Source organism: Mytilus californianus, unplaced genomic scaffold (genome assembly GCF_021869535.1).
Source record: "Mytilus californianus isolate M0D057914Y unplaced genomic scaffold, xbMytCali1.0.p SCAF_7, whole genome shotgun sequence".
Lineage (NCBI taxonomy): Eukaryota > Metazoa > Mollusca > Bivalvia > Mytilida > Mytilidae > Mytilus > Mytilus californianus.
The window spans coordinates 17,964,050-17,980,025 of record NW_026262723.1 but is presented as its reverse complement, the minus strand read 5'-3'; the positions used below and the strand labels follow the sequence as shown (position 1 = coordinate 17,980,025).

Below are 15,976 nucleotides of genomic sequence, written 5' to 3'. Positions count from 1 at the left end.
AATGATTTATTCTCCATTAGAATCTGTTTGACTTTCTTACCTCCTCTTATCTGTTATTTCTAAATACATTCATTTTGGTGTTTTTTTTTTGGTTTGTTATTTATCTTTATTCATTTAATTTATTTTCATTACTTTTTTCTCTTAATCAGCTATTAAATTCTTCAGGTTTTTTTTATTTGCTATTTTGATTTTTTTTGTGTCAAAATATCGGACCAATGCATAACACGAGTGGCTACAGTGACTGTCACACAAAGTTAAACAACTTAGTATGAACTTGTAAAACTATCAAATTACAACATCTTACGATATCTTAACATGTATTAATTATTTCGATAAGTAGCCTATTTGTTGTGATTATAGAGAGAATGTCATAAACCAGATGTTGGAAAACTTTTCAACAGTTGGATCCGACATCATGGTGTTATCGTCTGCTGAGACTGCCTTGTCGCTCGTAGCAACGGTACCTCCCTCTCTGCCGAATTTAGAAAGTTCAAAGCTGTAATGGAACTTGATTGGCAGGCGTGTAATATTTTGGTATTTGATAAGTTGACTCGTTGGCCTCAGAATCCCAGAACAGGGGAACATCGGGGAAGGCAAGATGACAGGCATGATCGAGACCAATTATCAATATCCCCAGATGGTTATGAACTGGGGTGTGTACCTTACCATGCCCGACGGGCAGGGTGGGGTACAACAGGCTGGACAAAGCCTTTATAGTGATCCATGGTCAAGCCCAGTTTCGACAGTAAACAGCGTTAACACCGTAACTTCGCTGTTAAAAACTGGACAAAATTATTTCGGAACAGATGCCTGGTCATCGATGCAACTGAATGGAATAAATCCGGTAAGCAATCTTTATCATCATCCTCCCCCATCTTTTTTCTTTATTTCCGTTGATGAGTCATTTGAATTATATTTATATATATTTATTTTTTTGTCTTACGAAAATAAACCATGATCTTTCTTTGTATTTTTACATTTTGAATACGAGAAATAATGAAGTTCGTGAATGTGTGTTAATCGTACGCATAGTTTTTTAATTTTATGAAATCTACAAAAAATATGATTTTATGTTATTTAATTACGGACTACAACTATGATCAAAAATTAAAACGTATAAACAAATAGGAAACTTTCAATTCGATATATTTGTTTCTATGCGCACATATGTGTTGAGTCTTTGGCAGATAACAATCGTCCATGCACTTAATAAAACGAAACACTGTTATGAAAAAAATGAAAACATTCATATGTGCATGTATGTTCTTGTTTTTCTCGCGTGTTGATTTGCTGTTGCAATTCGTTATATTTGTATCAGTGTACACATATGGTATAAATCATTGGCATATAGCAATCTTTTATGCAAAAAAAAAAAAGGAACAAAAACATACGCTGTGATGAAAAAAAAAGTATAATGTATTACTGTTCTTGTTTGCTCTCATGTTTTTGTTGCTGCTGCATTTCAATATCACCCCGTTTATTCTTTTATTCGTAAATATATAACATTACATTATATCAGTTGTTTAACGAAAAATAGAAAACAAAATTATGCAAATCAATTTTCATATTTGTCGTATTTATTTTTAAGACAACATATTTGTCTTATCTTTCGCTTCGTATATTTTATCAGCAGGTCATGATACATATCATTATAATAATCATACAGTTACACACAACTCTCATCTGGTATTCATTAACTGAAGATAAACATAGCCCACTCTTTTGACGGAAGTGTTAGCGGGGGATTAATTTAAATTTGTCACCCTGTGGTGACAACTTATGTCATAGTATTTGTCCTTAGGATCTGACCCTCGGGATCTGACCACATACATTTACATTGATATTCAGAACATCAACAATTTTAAGGGTCAGACATTCTAACGTCTCATCATGTTCCGTGGATGTACTATATTTACAATAAAGTCAATTTAGTACTTCCGTGTCATTTTCTTCTGATTCCCCAGCAAGATGTGATATATAATTCTTATTTTTTGTATACCTGCGGTGAGACTGATATAATTCAATCATAAGCACCATGTATAATTCTAGAAATGCTTTATTGAATACTTAATAACTTTGTGGTACCACCTTCTCAGCAGAGATTATATACATTCATTTATTATTGTAACAATATTTTCTTTTAATAATGGAGGGGATATACAGTTATATATATAATGTTTATAAATGTGGTCAGATTATGTTTGTATGTTTATGTATAGTCAATGTTTATTGTCTTGGTAACAATCCTATAATTTTGGATTTTGAACCAATAAAATGGTCTTATTTTGTTTTAATGTTCAATGCAACATTGTTGTTCATCTGTAAAATCTACTGTACGAAGAAATTATCTAGAATATATGTTAAAAATAATTAAACATTTTGAACATAATTTATATACTAGTATTCTTCAACAACGAAACTAGAAGTCAATGTTTTAAGAGTCAACTACTTCCGTTCAATTGACTGTCGAACCCTATAAAAAAAGACATGTGATATGATTACAATGAGACAACTCTCCAAATGATTACAAAGATTGAACAATAATAGGTCACTACACGGCCTTTACCTTCAACTATCAACAATTAGTCATTTGCAATATTTTAATGATTTCAAAATATAAAAGATCTTGTAGAGTATTGTTTGTTTTTATAATGTTATGTTGTGTTACTTGCTAGGAATATATGGTGTTATGGCAATAAAGATTTGAATTGGATTAAAAATAAAAACTACATTTCAAAACCGTGTTCGCTTGATGTCAGGACGGGTGATATCAAATTCTGAAATAATTTCCAAACATGATAAACAATAATTTAAAAAATAAAAATCTCATGTACATTTTGTAATATTGCATATTTGCAATGGGTTTCATCTCACGAAATTGTAAAAATTAGTTTATTTTGAAATTTAAAACAACATTCAGTTGTCAAATGAAACTACACACAAAATTTTGAAGAACATATTTTAAAGCGCAATTGCGAAATGAAAAGCCGCTTCTAAGGAAGCTTGATAATCTGTGAAGTTAATTCCTGTAAAATCTCTTTTTCTGTTGGATCAAAATTATATAAATTTTGAGCATTCAGCAAAGTTGGCTTTACCTGTATCAGTAAAAGGGGATGCTGGGAATATGTAATGAGATATAACAAAACACTGCAACCCCCCTCCCAATAGACACCCAAAGGTCAACATACGGTCTTCTACACGCAAACAAACATGTGTCTTTACAATACGTCAAGCTATAAATCGCCGTGTCTAAAAAGAGTTTGCACTCATTTTATCATTAGTTTTTAGCTTATTTTATATTAAGCTTTTATTAATATATTTTCCAAATTATGCCCCCCCCCCCCCTGGGGACCTAATTTTGAAAATATATTAATAAATCTGAAATATGCTTTGCTCTCTTAATAAATACGGGTGAATATATTCCCTTTTTGTGACTGTTCAAATCGGGTGGATAACAAAAAGTTGTGAGCTTATATACTAGAAAAACGGTGATCCGCAAGATGTGCTTAGTGTGCTAATAATTACGTATTATTCAGTGTTGCTTATTTATGTGTGAGGGCAGTTAGTGTTATAAAAGAGGGTATGGATGGGGTTTATAGACTAAAGAATATTGTACCAATACGACAGAAAAATGGGTCAAAAATTAAAAAAAATAGTGAAAAAAGGGCCCAAAAAATAATAGAGAAAAATAATAGAGAATAATGGGGTGCTAAAATATAAGGTAAAGCGAATAATGGGCAAACTTTATAACGAATAGACAAAAGTGCTTAAAAAATGAAAGAATACAGAATTGAAGGACCCCCCATCCAGACCCTCGTAAAAGGGGTTAATTGTTGCGTCTTAATGTTAAACTGTCAGCAATGAAAATGTCACCGTTGTAATTTGTGATCTTCTCTAACTTTTTAATGGGGAAAACATTCTAAGACAGTTCATATGGGTAATCTCTAGGTCGTAATTTATTTGAAAGAAAACAAACGTAACGGGCCACCACCTGCCAAGACCCATAATGGCTGTCATATCTTTCACCGCAGGAACACTTTCTCCCCGTGTTGCGGTTTGCTCGCGTTTCCTAAAAACTGCTAATAATTTTCCTAAAAAATAACACAACAGAATATTTTGAAAGTTTCCCAAGCTACAGTACCAGATCGCATATATATATAAAAGGCCGCTTTCTGCGGCATTTTTTCATCGAAACATGCATATCAAAACCTGCCATGAAAACGATCTTTATGCCAAAGAAATAGGAAACCTGTGTGATGACACAAGGAATAGAACTTACTCTATTTTCCATGTAAAAGATAGCATTTCAAGCAAGATTTGAGGAAGTCATGTTTTTAATCCCAACACGAGCACATGCTTATTAAAAACAAATAGAAATTAAAAAATCTTCGAAAAGAGGAATTATACCTGTTAAACCTGAAATACAAAGATTTTGTGAACTATACCACAGAGAGAGGCAAATCTGGAACACACACTTGTCCCATTATTACAAATAGATAAGTCCCCTGCAACTACTGTAGTATTTGTTACAGTGGAAATAATATTTCAGAAAATTTCTTCCACTTGGAACTTATATTATTGAGTAACTTCTATTTAATGACAATATGAAATTGAGTGTGGTATCGAAAAAGTAAGCAAAGATAAATGAAACCTTTAAAATTTTATATGTAAAGTGCAGTGAATATTTTTATATTTCTTTTCTATTTTCTAGGCACCATTCCACACACACCAGCTTTCACCTTATGGGTCTATAAACGATCTAGTGGACCATTTCAGTGACCTGACATTAGACCGCAAACCGAACAAAAGACCACCATCTACATATTTGTGTCACCTCTGCTTTACAAAGGGACACTACATCAAAGATTGTCCTCAGGTAAGTTATATGGTCTAAAAGGTATAAGCACACCTGGTAATGTGAACAAAAAGAGGACTTAAATAATCTTTGAATGACGAGTAGCAGAACTGAAGCCGTGTAGGTTTGGGTGATACGTAATATTTCGTATCTTACTTTTACTCTTAAAAAAATGCAAATTCAAAAAATAAGATGTCATCGAATAGTTGTTACATCTAACCAGGAATCTTTGTTAAAAACACAATGCCGTAATGTTCGTTCCAGTAGGAACAAATATTATATATCTTTTATTCTGTGAGGAACAAATACTGTAACATTTGTTCCAGTGGAAATAATATAAAAGAATATTTTTTCGTCTTGGAACTTGTATTATGTTCTTGAACATTAAAACCTCTATTTCATGACAGTTTTTAAAAGAGAGCAGTCGCATGCTTCCACGTAAATTAAGACCCAGCGCGATTGTTGGCCATTATTACTAGACAGCCGGGTTCATGGATTCATTTTCGAGAATCATTGAGAACTTGCTGTGTGGTTTTGCTCATGCAGTATGGTGATATCTGAATGTTATTGTTGCTTGTTACGTTGTATTTGTTATGGGGTTGCAGTCTTGTGGTCCATACTTAGTACTTGTTACTTTTGTGTGGCCCAGTTGTCTAGAAAGTATACATATCTCTTTATATAAAATCATTGACCAGATAAAGGTTTTGGAAGATATATGCTTCCCAACAAATTCACCATTGCTCTGCTAACGAATTATTCCTGATCGACATATTGCAAGTCGTTGTCACATTACGTAAATCTTACATAATGTCGGAATATACATTTGATGACAATGTTGTTAATTTCAAATGACAATGTTTTTAATTTCAATCAATTAATGACAATGTTGTTTTCTTCAAGAATTATTATGACTAGAATAATATATTTGATTAGTTCCAATTAGAAGTTTGGCTATTTTCGGATTCAACTCGAATGAACATATTGGTGATTCTGTAAACAACTATTGCTATGTCATATATGGAGGTCACTTATTTGGAAAAGTCTCTTTCCAAAAAATATACCAGATTTTAATTCATACAAAACAAAAAATGACAAAAATAATATCTTTCAGCCTATCAACATCCAAAGAAGTAGAAGACTCATGTTCCTTTCTTGAGCAAGCATTATAACTGAGGACAGGGGACTCTTAATTTATTTATCTTATATATGAATATTTTTTAAATCACATAAAATCGACGAAAAATATCTTGCAAGCCACCACAAACCTTTTAGAAAATGTTGGATTCACATCTAATTAATCTATTACTTTTATTTCAAATGTGGATCATTTCCTAGTTTGTTATATTTATATTGCAGGCTAGGCCTAAGGGCGAAGGACTGACTCCATATCAGGGTAAAAAGAGATGCTTCGGAGAGTACAAATGTACTAAGTGCAAAAGGAAATGGATGAGTGGAAATTCGTGGGCAAATATGGGCCAAGAATGTATCAAGTGTCATATTCTGGTGTATCCCCATAAACAGGTTAGTATTAGCAAACATGGACCAAGAATGTATTAAGTGTCATATTCTGGTGTATCCCCATAAAGGGGTTACTATGGGCAAACATGGGTCAAGAATGTATCAAGTGTCATATTCTGGTGTATCCCCAGAACGAGGTTACTATGGGCAAACATGGGTCAAGAATTTATCAAGTGTCATATTCTGGTGTATCCCCATAAAGAGGTTACTATGGGCACACATGGGCCAAGAATGTATCAAGTGTCATTTTCTTGTGTATCCACATAAACAGGTTAGTATGAGCAAGCATGGGTCAAGAATGTATCAAGTGTCATATTCTGGTGTATCCCCATAACGAGGTTACTATGGGCAAACATGGGTCAAGAATTTATCAAGTGTCATATTCTGGTGTATCCCCATAAAGAGGTTACTATGGGCACACATGGGCCAAGAATGTATCAAGTGTCATTTTCTTGTGTATCCACATAAACAGGCTAGTATGAGCAAGCATGGGTCAAGAATGTATCAAGTGTCATATTCTGGTGTATCCCCATAAAGAGGTTACTATGGGCAAACAAGGGACAAGAATGTATCAAGTGTCATATTCTGGTGTATCCCCATAAACAGGTCAGTATAAGCAAACATGACCAAGGAATGTATCAAGTGTCATATTCTGGTGTATCCCCATAAAGAGGTTACTATGGGCAAACAAGGGACAAGAATGTATCAAGTGTCATATTCTGGTGTATCCCCATAAACAGGTCAATATAAGCAAACATGGCCCAGGAATGTATCAAGAATCATATTTTGGTGTTTCTACATAAACAGGTTAGTATAAGCAAACATGGCCCAGGAATGTATCAAGTGTCATATTCTGGTGTATCCCTATTAAAACAGGTAAGTATGGGCAAGCATAGGTCAAGAATGTATCAGTTGTCATATTCTGGTGTATCCCCCAAAACAGGTCAGTATAAGCAAACATGGCCCAGGAATGATGAATGTATCAGTGTCGTATTCTGGTGTATCTCCATAAACAGGTTATGATGGGCAAACAAGGGACAAGAATGTATCAAGTGTCATATTCTGGTGTATCCCAATAAACAGGGTATGATGGGCAAACAAGGGACAAGAATGTATCAAGTGTCATATTCTGGTGTATCCCCAAGAACAGGTCAGTATTTGCAAACATGTGTCAAGAATGTATCAAGTGTCATATTCTGGTGTATCCCCATAAACAGGTTATGATGAGCAAACAATGGACAAGAATGTATCAAGTGTCATATTCTGGTGTATCCCAATAAACAGGGTATGATGGGCAAACAAGGGACAAGAATGTATCAAGTGTCATATTCTGGTGTATCCCCAAGAACAGGTTAGTATGGGCAAACATGGGACAAGAATGTATCAAGTGTCATATTCTGGTGTATCCCCATGAACAGGTCAGTATTTGCAAACATGGGACAAGAATGTATCAAGTGTCATATTCTGGTGTATCCCCATAAACAGGTCAGTATAAGCAAACATGACCAAGGAATGTATCAAGTGTCATATTCTGGTGTATCCCCATAAAGAGGTTACTATGGGCAAACAAGGGACAAGAATGTATCAAGTGTCATATTCTGGTGTATCCCCATAAACAGGTCAATATAAGCAAACATGGCCCAGGAATGTATCAAGTGTCATATTCTGGTGTTTCTACATAAACAGGTTAGTATAAGCAAACATGGCCCAGGAATGTATCAAGTGTCATATTCTGGTGTATCCCTATTAAAACAGGTAAGTATGGGCAAGCATAGGTCAAGAATGTATCAGTTGTCATATTCTGGTGTATCCCCCAAAACAGGTCAGTATAAGCAAACATGGCCCAGGAATGATAAATGTATCAGTGTCGTATTCTGGTGTATCTCCATAAACAGGTTATGATGGGCAAACAAGGGACAAGAATGTATCAAGTGTCATATTCTGGTGTATCCCAATAAACAGGGTATGATGGGCAAACAAGGGAAAGAATGTATCAAGTGTCATATTCTGGTGTATCCCCAAGAACAGGTCAGTATTTGCAAACATGTGTCAAGAATGTATCAAGTGTCATATTCTGGTGTATCCCCATAAACAGGTTATGATGGGCAAACAATGGACAAGAATGTATCAAGTGTCATATTCTGGTGTATCCCAATAAACAGGGTATGATGGGCAAACAAGGGACAAGAATGTATCAAGTGTCATATTCTGGTGTATCCCCAAGAACAGGTTAGTATGGGCAAACATGGGACAAGAATGTATCAAGTGTCATATTCTGGTGTATTCCCATAAATAGGTCAGTATAAGCAAACATGGCCCAGGAATGTTTTAGTATCATATTCTGGTGTATCCCCATAGTCGGGTTAGTATAGGCAAACGTGGGCCTAGGATATATACTAGTTCCAGGTTTTCTAGAATGCATTCAAACTTTTAAGTATCATTATGATTATCTACTATTGAGAAAATCAAGTACCTGTATTTTTATGCCCATGCCGTAGCGGAGGGTGCATAGTTTTACCCTTGTCCGTCCGTCCGTCCGTACGTACGTTCGTCTTTAACTTTAGTTTGCCTCAACCAAATGTTATGAAACTTATACAAAATGCTTATTACCACTAAAAACAGATCAAGTTTGAATTTTGGTGGCGTCGCTTTAACTGTTCTAGAATTATGCCCTTTACAAATGGAAAAATTGCTGAATTTTTCGTTTCCGTTCTCTAACTTAAGTTTGCCTCAACCAAATGTTATGAAACTTACACACAATGCTTATTACCACAAAATACAGATCAAGTTTGAATTTTAGTGGTGTCACTTTAACCATTCTAGAGTTATGCCCCTTTGCAAATGGAAAAATTGCTGAATTTTTGTTTCCATTCTCTAACTTAAGTTTGCCTCAACCAAATGTTATGAAACTTATACACAATACTTATTACGAAAATTACAGATCAAGTTTGAATTTTGGTGGTGTCACTTTTACTGTTCTAGAGTTATGTCCCTTTACAAATGGAAAAATTGCTGATTTTTTTGTTTCCATTCTCTAACTTAAGTTTGCCTCAACCAAATGTTATGAAACTTATACAAATGCTTATTAACACAAAATACAGATCAAGTTTGAATTTTGGTGGTGTCACTTTTACTGTTTTAGAGTTATGCCCCTTTAACAAATGGAAAAATTGCTGAATTTTTCATTTCTGTTCTCTAACTTAAGTTTGCCTCAACCAGATGTTATGAAACTTATACATAACCACAAAACTCAGATCAAGTACAAATTTTGGTAGCATCACTTTTACTGTTCTTCAGTTATGTCCCTTTATAAATTTATATATGATATGCAAGCAGGGGCATCATCTGTGTCCCATGGACACATTCCCCATTTATTTTAAAAAGAAGATACTGCCTCTTGATTTGGAATACATTTTTACACCACAAATGTGATAGAATAAAAGAAGTATGGAAGGAAACATATGTGGTTAAATGACAATTGTTTACATGAATTTTACACTAGGGTATGAATGGGATTGACAGATAAGATAATAATGGATTAAAAAAATAAAGAATAAAAAAAATGGACCAAAAAATAGAGAATAATGGGGTGCTTAAAAAATAGGGAATAGAGAATGATTGAAAAAAAATAAAGAATAGAGAAAATGGCTTCTAAAATTAAAGAATACAGAAATGAAGACCCTACTATCCAGACCCTCTTACATCTTATTTACATTATAACTTGGATTACAATGTAACTCTGATTCATTTCAGTAGAGTTGATTTTATGTTGGGTTTTTTTTTTTGCAGCGACCCCTGGAGAAGCCTGATGGTCTAGACGTCAGTGACCAAAGTAAAGTACACCCTCAGCACCTCTGTGAAAAATGTAAAATGTTGGGATTTTACTGTAGAAGAAACTAACATTATAATAGATAAAAAACAAACATGTTATTATAGTTCCTGAGGATATGGGAATAAATCAACATGGTCAATATAGAAATGCCTATGGAATATATCACTCAAGGTATATTTTTTTATTTTGTGATCACAGTATACACATTGAGGATAAATTTTTATACACATTGAGGATGAATTTCATGTATTTATATGATGTTCTATGATAGTATGATATTGTCAGCATATATCAGGATCTTGTAGTTCCCCTTATGAAAAAGTTTTCTCTGTCAACCTTCATCAAGCCAAAAGTTTAGAAGGTCAAATTATATATTAATACCTAATATCTTACAAATGTTACAAAACTTGTCAGAATAAAAAAAAGAAAAATATGTTACAGGTTTACCAACCTTCCTTTTATAATTTATTCACATCTAAATGTGTTGGAAATATTTGGGAAAACTATGTATTAGTAAATTTTTCTTTAGATTTTGTAAAAGAATTGATGTATTAGGTTAAATATCAAAATGTCCAGGACTATAAATACTGCATATTTGTGTTTCATTGAAGGAAGTCATATTTAAACAAAACAGCTGTTTTTCAAATGTTAGTGTGTCAAGTACTATCCATTCATAAGTATATGTAGAGACTCTTTAGTACCTTGCGTGTGTGTATGCCTTCTGAAGTGACATAAGTGTGTGTTTTACATACAACAAAGTCCAGTTGTCCTGAATATGCATGTAATATCTTCCACTGGACATAATGAAAACGGTGATATATCATATTTGTTAAAGAAAAAAGGTATCTCTGTGTGTCCAAAAGTTCACTTAAAAGTTCAGGAACTATATAGATCTCATATGTAATATACTTACTGTAAATTCATGAATGTGTTTGTTGCTCAAAAGACAAAAAATTGAGATAAATGAACGTTATTTAAGGGAAAAAAAAGAACATATCGGAATTTAAAATGTTAGTTCTAATTAAAGCAATATTTATCCTGTCCCATTTTCCCCCATAAAAAAAATTTGCAAAAATTATCTGAATTTACAGTATCTAATTATAAATCATAGGTTTGCAAGATTCTACATGGAAAGCCAAATAACCACATGTGTGTTTATATTGTTTACTTAACCTACCATCACAATTTTAATTGAGAATTTTGGTTGTAAAGGTTGCATAAAGTGTTTACATTGTTTGCCCTATGTACAAAGTCAAATTATTCTGCACTCCCTAATTTTTATATTTATGGATTCCTATGTGGGTTAATCTGCAATTGCAATTATTTAGTTGAACATAAAATTTTCAGATCATTCAGTGTAATCAAATCAATTAAAACAGATGATAAATAGGGAGGTTAGACTAGGCCCTGAACTATAAGCAGACATGTCTTTTTGTTGTTGTGGCCTTAATGAACATTGGTTGTGAACAGCTGACTAATATTACATATTATTATCATACATTGAAATGCAGATGGCTTTAGAATCAGTTTACCATCCATATGGGAATTGCATAAACAATATAAGCATTTAAAAAAATGAAGATATATTGCTCAAAGATAATTTACATGACTGTGTCTCTGTTTTGTACTTATGCGATGTTGATGTACCAGTAGGGGGTCCTTAGCAGCAGAAGATGAAGGATTTTGAAATTTCCAATTAATAGCCCCAAAGGGAATAAACATTTGACATGCCAATAACATTCATAATTCAAGATTAATACAAGTAAATAACATTCAATAAATTATTGTGATAGTAAAGTCCAAAGTTCACAACAGTTGGCAAATACACATCTTATGTTTTACCAAGGTTTTTTTTGGAAATTTGACTGATTGATTTTGAAAATAGCTTAAATATCAAAATAATAATAAATCAGTTGTTTTTGGGATGCAACTTTGTTTTGGATCATTAAAAGTAAACATCTACTATTACAATGAATCTCTGATGGACACAGAAATACTAATGCTATCACCTCCACAGGCTCGTAAAGTCAAACAATAAATTTTGATCAACTCATCATACGAAATCAGTACAAAACTGGGACAAGTATATATGTGTATTAACTGGAAAAGGACCAAACCAAATCACCTTAATATAAGTGATTAGTTGCATAGGAAAGTCAACATTCATTATATCACAACCATTAATACATATGTTGCACATATATATTATCTGGGGAAATACTGAGGGCTCAATAGGGGGTAGTAATTATATATGGTTTAATTTAGGGGAGATTTTATTATAGTTTAATGTTTATATCTCAAACAAAAATACAAAAAAAAATGGAGGTGGTGTGTTTTTTATTGCATTCTGACACAGACATTGTTTCTCAATTCAATGGTGTTTGAGGTAAAAGAAGGGAATGTTTTCTTTGAATCTATATAGCTTACTGATTTATAAGATAAGAAATATTAGTCATAGGCATTCAAACTCCTTCCATTAACATATGTTATATTTAGATGGATAACAAAGAAAGTCATCAATTTCAATTTTCTACAGCATCTTTAAGTATGCAGTGAAACTATGTCAATCTCTTATCTTTAATCTTCCAAAAAAAAATCAAAACAGAATGATATATAGGGCGAGGATTGTATCTTGTTGTTTACTCCTATCTAAGTTTCTACCCACCACTTAAAAAAACATATTTTATCTTCAGGTTTCCTGAAATGACCTGTATATATAATGTATTCAAACAAAATATTTTGGTATAATTATGACATTTGAGATATAATATTATTGACTAGTTTCGTATTTACACAGTTTGACCTCAAATGTAAGTAAAATGACCTGGGAGGTGCTTTATAAGTACTTCAGTGTTTTGATAGATTCACACAATAATAAGGTCATTAAAATCATCTGATGAAGAACGACTTTCCTATGTAACAAAGGGGGATAACTCTAAAGATTCCATCGATATATCAAGAAAGATTTTTTATCTGTAAATTTATGATACCAGTGATCATGGTTATTATTTGTAAATTTATGAGAAAGAAGAGAGGGAAATTTTATAGTATTTTATGTATATCATATATAAGAAATGTCATATTTAGACTGTATTTTGTGTATATGATGGAAAAAGATTTTTTTAATATAAAGAGAAGGTCAGAACTATCTGTGTAAATTTTGGTACCATTTGAACGTTTTTTATACCAAGGAAAAATTTTATTATTATTTATTTAATGAAATATAATCTTGAAGGGAATATTTGTATATATTTATAGTTTTTATTTTAAATGTTGAATATTTCAGGTTTTTTGTTGCAATATTTGTTCTGCTTTGTTTTGTGGTTGCCATTTTTATATTAAATTGCATACCTCAGTTGTGTTGTTTAAAATCATTAAACTAATTTTTTTAAATCAGTTTTTGAAAATTTATATGCATTTTCTTTAAAACATTATTTAATTTTAACACGAATATTTTTAATAAATAAAATTATGATTCTTTCATAAAAGGTAAATCACAGCTGGGCCTCTGACCTATGAGCTGAAATAAATTTAAAACATTGTCTAAACATGCTCCAGTTAAGTTTCCTCGTTAAAACAAGTTCATTAAAATTATTTGGTTTTTCTAGTCAATTTCTTCAAATGGATATATTCATCATCAATTTTGTATGTTTGTGTTTTTTATATTCTCATAAATAAGTATATTTCTATATAATGAGTTTATGCATGTTTTGTATATATTTGGACATTAATATTATTGCATTTGTGATATGTGTGCTACATTTCATTTAAACGGTTGTCAAACTTCATTTGAAAATTTTTTTGTCTCTCCTTATATGTTTTTATACAGTGGTATTTTTTGTTGGGATAAAACCCTAAGGTTAAAACTGTGAAAAAATATTATTTGTTACATTTATTTCTAAAAGGTTGTAGAGTAAGAAAAAATGGACTAGAACAATTCATTTTTACATAAAATATGTGATATTGAAAATATGTAAACCAAAAACGTTAAATATTGAAATTATTCTGGTTTGTCCAATGAAATAAAAATGAATATAATTTTTCCGTTTGTTTAAATCATTTAATTTGGATGTGTTCACAAACTTAATTTTGTAATTTTTTTCTTCAAAATATTGTTAATATAAAACAGACTGATTATTCAAAACTGGATGGAAAAAGAGTTGTGGGGGGGTCCAGTTCTAATTTACTTTCAATAATTTAACTCCAAATTTCCGTTTCTACATTTTCATTTTATTACAATTTATATTATTTAATTTGTGTTCATTTTCAAATTACAAATCATTCATCAATGAAAACCATAAAAAATAGTTTATGATTTTTCTAAAGGAATCTGCAAGTAAAATTTGTTAATAATCCTACAAAAAATAAAGCAGAAAAACTTTAAAGATAATTTAGTTTTGCAGATTTTTTTTTAACTAGTGTTAACAAAAAATAAAGGTTAATAAAGACTTAGTGTCAGGCATTATATTGTTTTTAATTTGATTCTGTCAATGTTAACATTATAAGTTTAGACAATAGACATCTGAAAATAAACATCATATACAAATTCATTCTAAAACATTCTTTATAAATTTTCATTTATATTAGGTCATACTAATATTTGTTTTTACAATATCTATGATCAATTTTTATACGACTGCCAAATTTTTTATCAAACCGGTCTGACCTTTATAGTAGAAGTGAGACTTGTCAGACAGAACATGCCTTTGCTGGAACCAGTTCGACAGCAATGAAATTTATTAATTATTTGAAGAGAAAAGTCTGTGACCTTATGTCTAACACAACCAAATCATATTTGTCCAGGTTTAAATTCACAAGTGATGAAAATTTCATGATTTTTATTGAAATCACCTGATTTAATTTGTCAATGAAAGAATGTTGTGAACAGTTTTTCTTTTAGTCACATACTTTGATGAAAATCATGGAAAATGTTGTATTAAAAAATTCCCGAGATGCTAGGGTTTCCATCATTGGAAGATTTCACTTTTAAGATACTTTAAACCATTTTGTGTTTTATACGTTCTCCAAGATGTTAAATACATGCCATTTTATTTACACATATATCTTTTCTTAAGTATCATTATTTCAGAAATAATTTTTTTTATCAATTCAAAGTTGTAAAATAAAAGTTTTTTGCAACTATATCACTTTGTTCATATAAGGTTGTATTTGTATATATATATATTTGCATATAATCATGTGTTTTTGAGTGTAAACTCTAGTCAGATACTCCACAGTGCCAAACTGATGTAAAATACTCTTTCTACTATAATATATTTCATGCATGTTTTAGCTTTAGTGTGACACAATAAATTTGTCAAAATGACAGCAGTGTTTTCTGTTATTCTTATCGAGAATATTTAGTGGCGAGTTCTCTTAAAATTTGTTTTCTCCCACCCCTGTCCCTCATCAGAAACTTCACCAGTTGTTGCCTTTGTTTATAACTTAGTTTTCTATGATCTGAATAATAGAATTTTGTGTCGTTCAGAGATCTCTGGTAGTTTCTCTTGACTTACTGTAAATTCAAAAATTATTGCATTCATTTATTATTGCCATTGTGAAATAATGGACAAAAATGCCAGTTTAATTATAGCGATTTTAAGAAATGCTGCACACAACAATGCTATCAAAATGTAAAATGCAAGTTGATATTTTTGTGTTCAATATATCCTGTCCCTTTGTTGCCATAATAAAAACATTGCAAACATTTCTGAATTAAGTTTGCCCTCGGTGATTTCTTGCTTGGCATATGATTTAGACACTTATTAGTC

At 31.8% G+C, this 15,976-nt stretch overlaps 1 protein-coding gene across 1 annotated transcript; it reads left to right on the top strand.

Moving 5' to 3' along the window:
* Nucleotides 1-381: 381 nt before the first annotated feature.
* Nucleotides 382-15,533, top strand: LOC127709305 (zinc finger CCHC domain-containing protein 24-like). The gene is made up of 4 exons (XM_052214772.1): nt 382-844; nt 4,712-4,876; nt 6,212-6,376; nt 10,163-15,533. Exons 1-4 carry the CDS (start codon nt 599-601, stop codon nt 10,271-10,273), a joined length of 687 nt encoding a protein of 228 aa, XP_052070732.1. The 5' UTR covers nt 382-598; the 3' UTR covers nt 10,274-15,533.
* Nucleotides 15,534-15,976: the final 443 nt, after the last annotated feature.

Coding starts and splice junctions, on each gene's coding strand:
- LOC127709305 (XM_052214772.1), top strand. CDS start 599: ATGACAGGCATGATCGAGACCAATTATCAATATCCCCAGATGGTTATG. Junction 845..4,711: donor AACTGAATGGAATAAATCCG/GTAAGCAATCTT, acceptor TCTATTTTCTAG/GCACCATTCCACACACACCA. Junction 6,377..10,162: donor TGGTGTATCCCCATAAACAG/GTTAGTATTAGC, acceptor TTTTTTTTGCAG/CGACCCCTGGAGAAGCCTGA.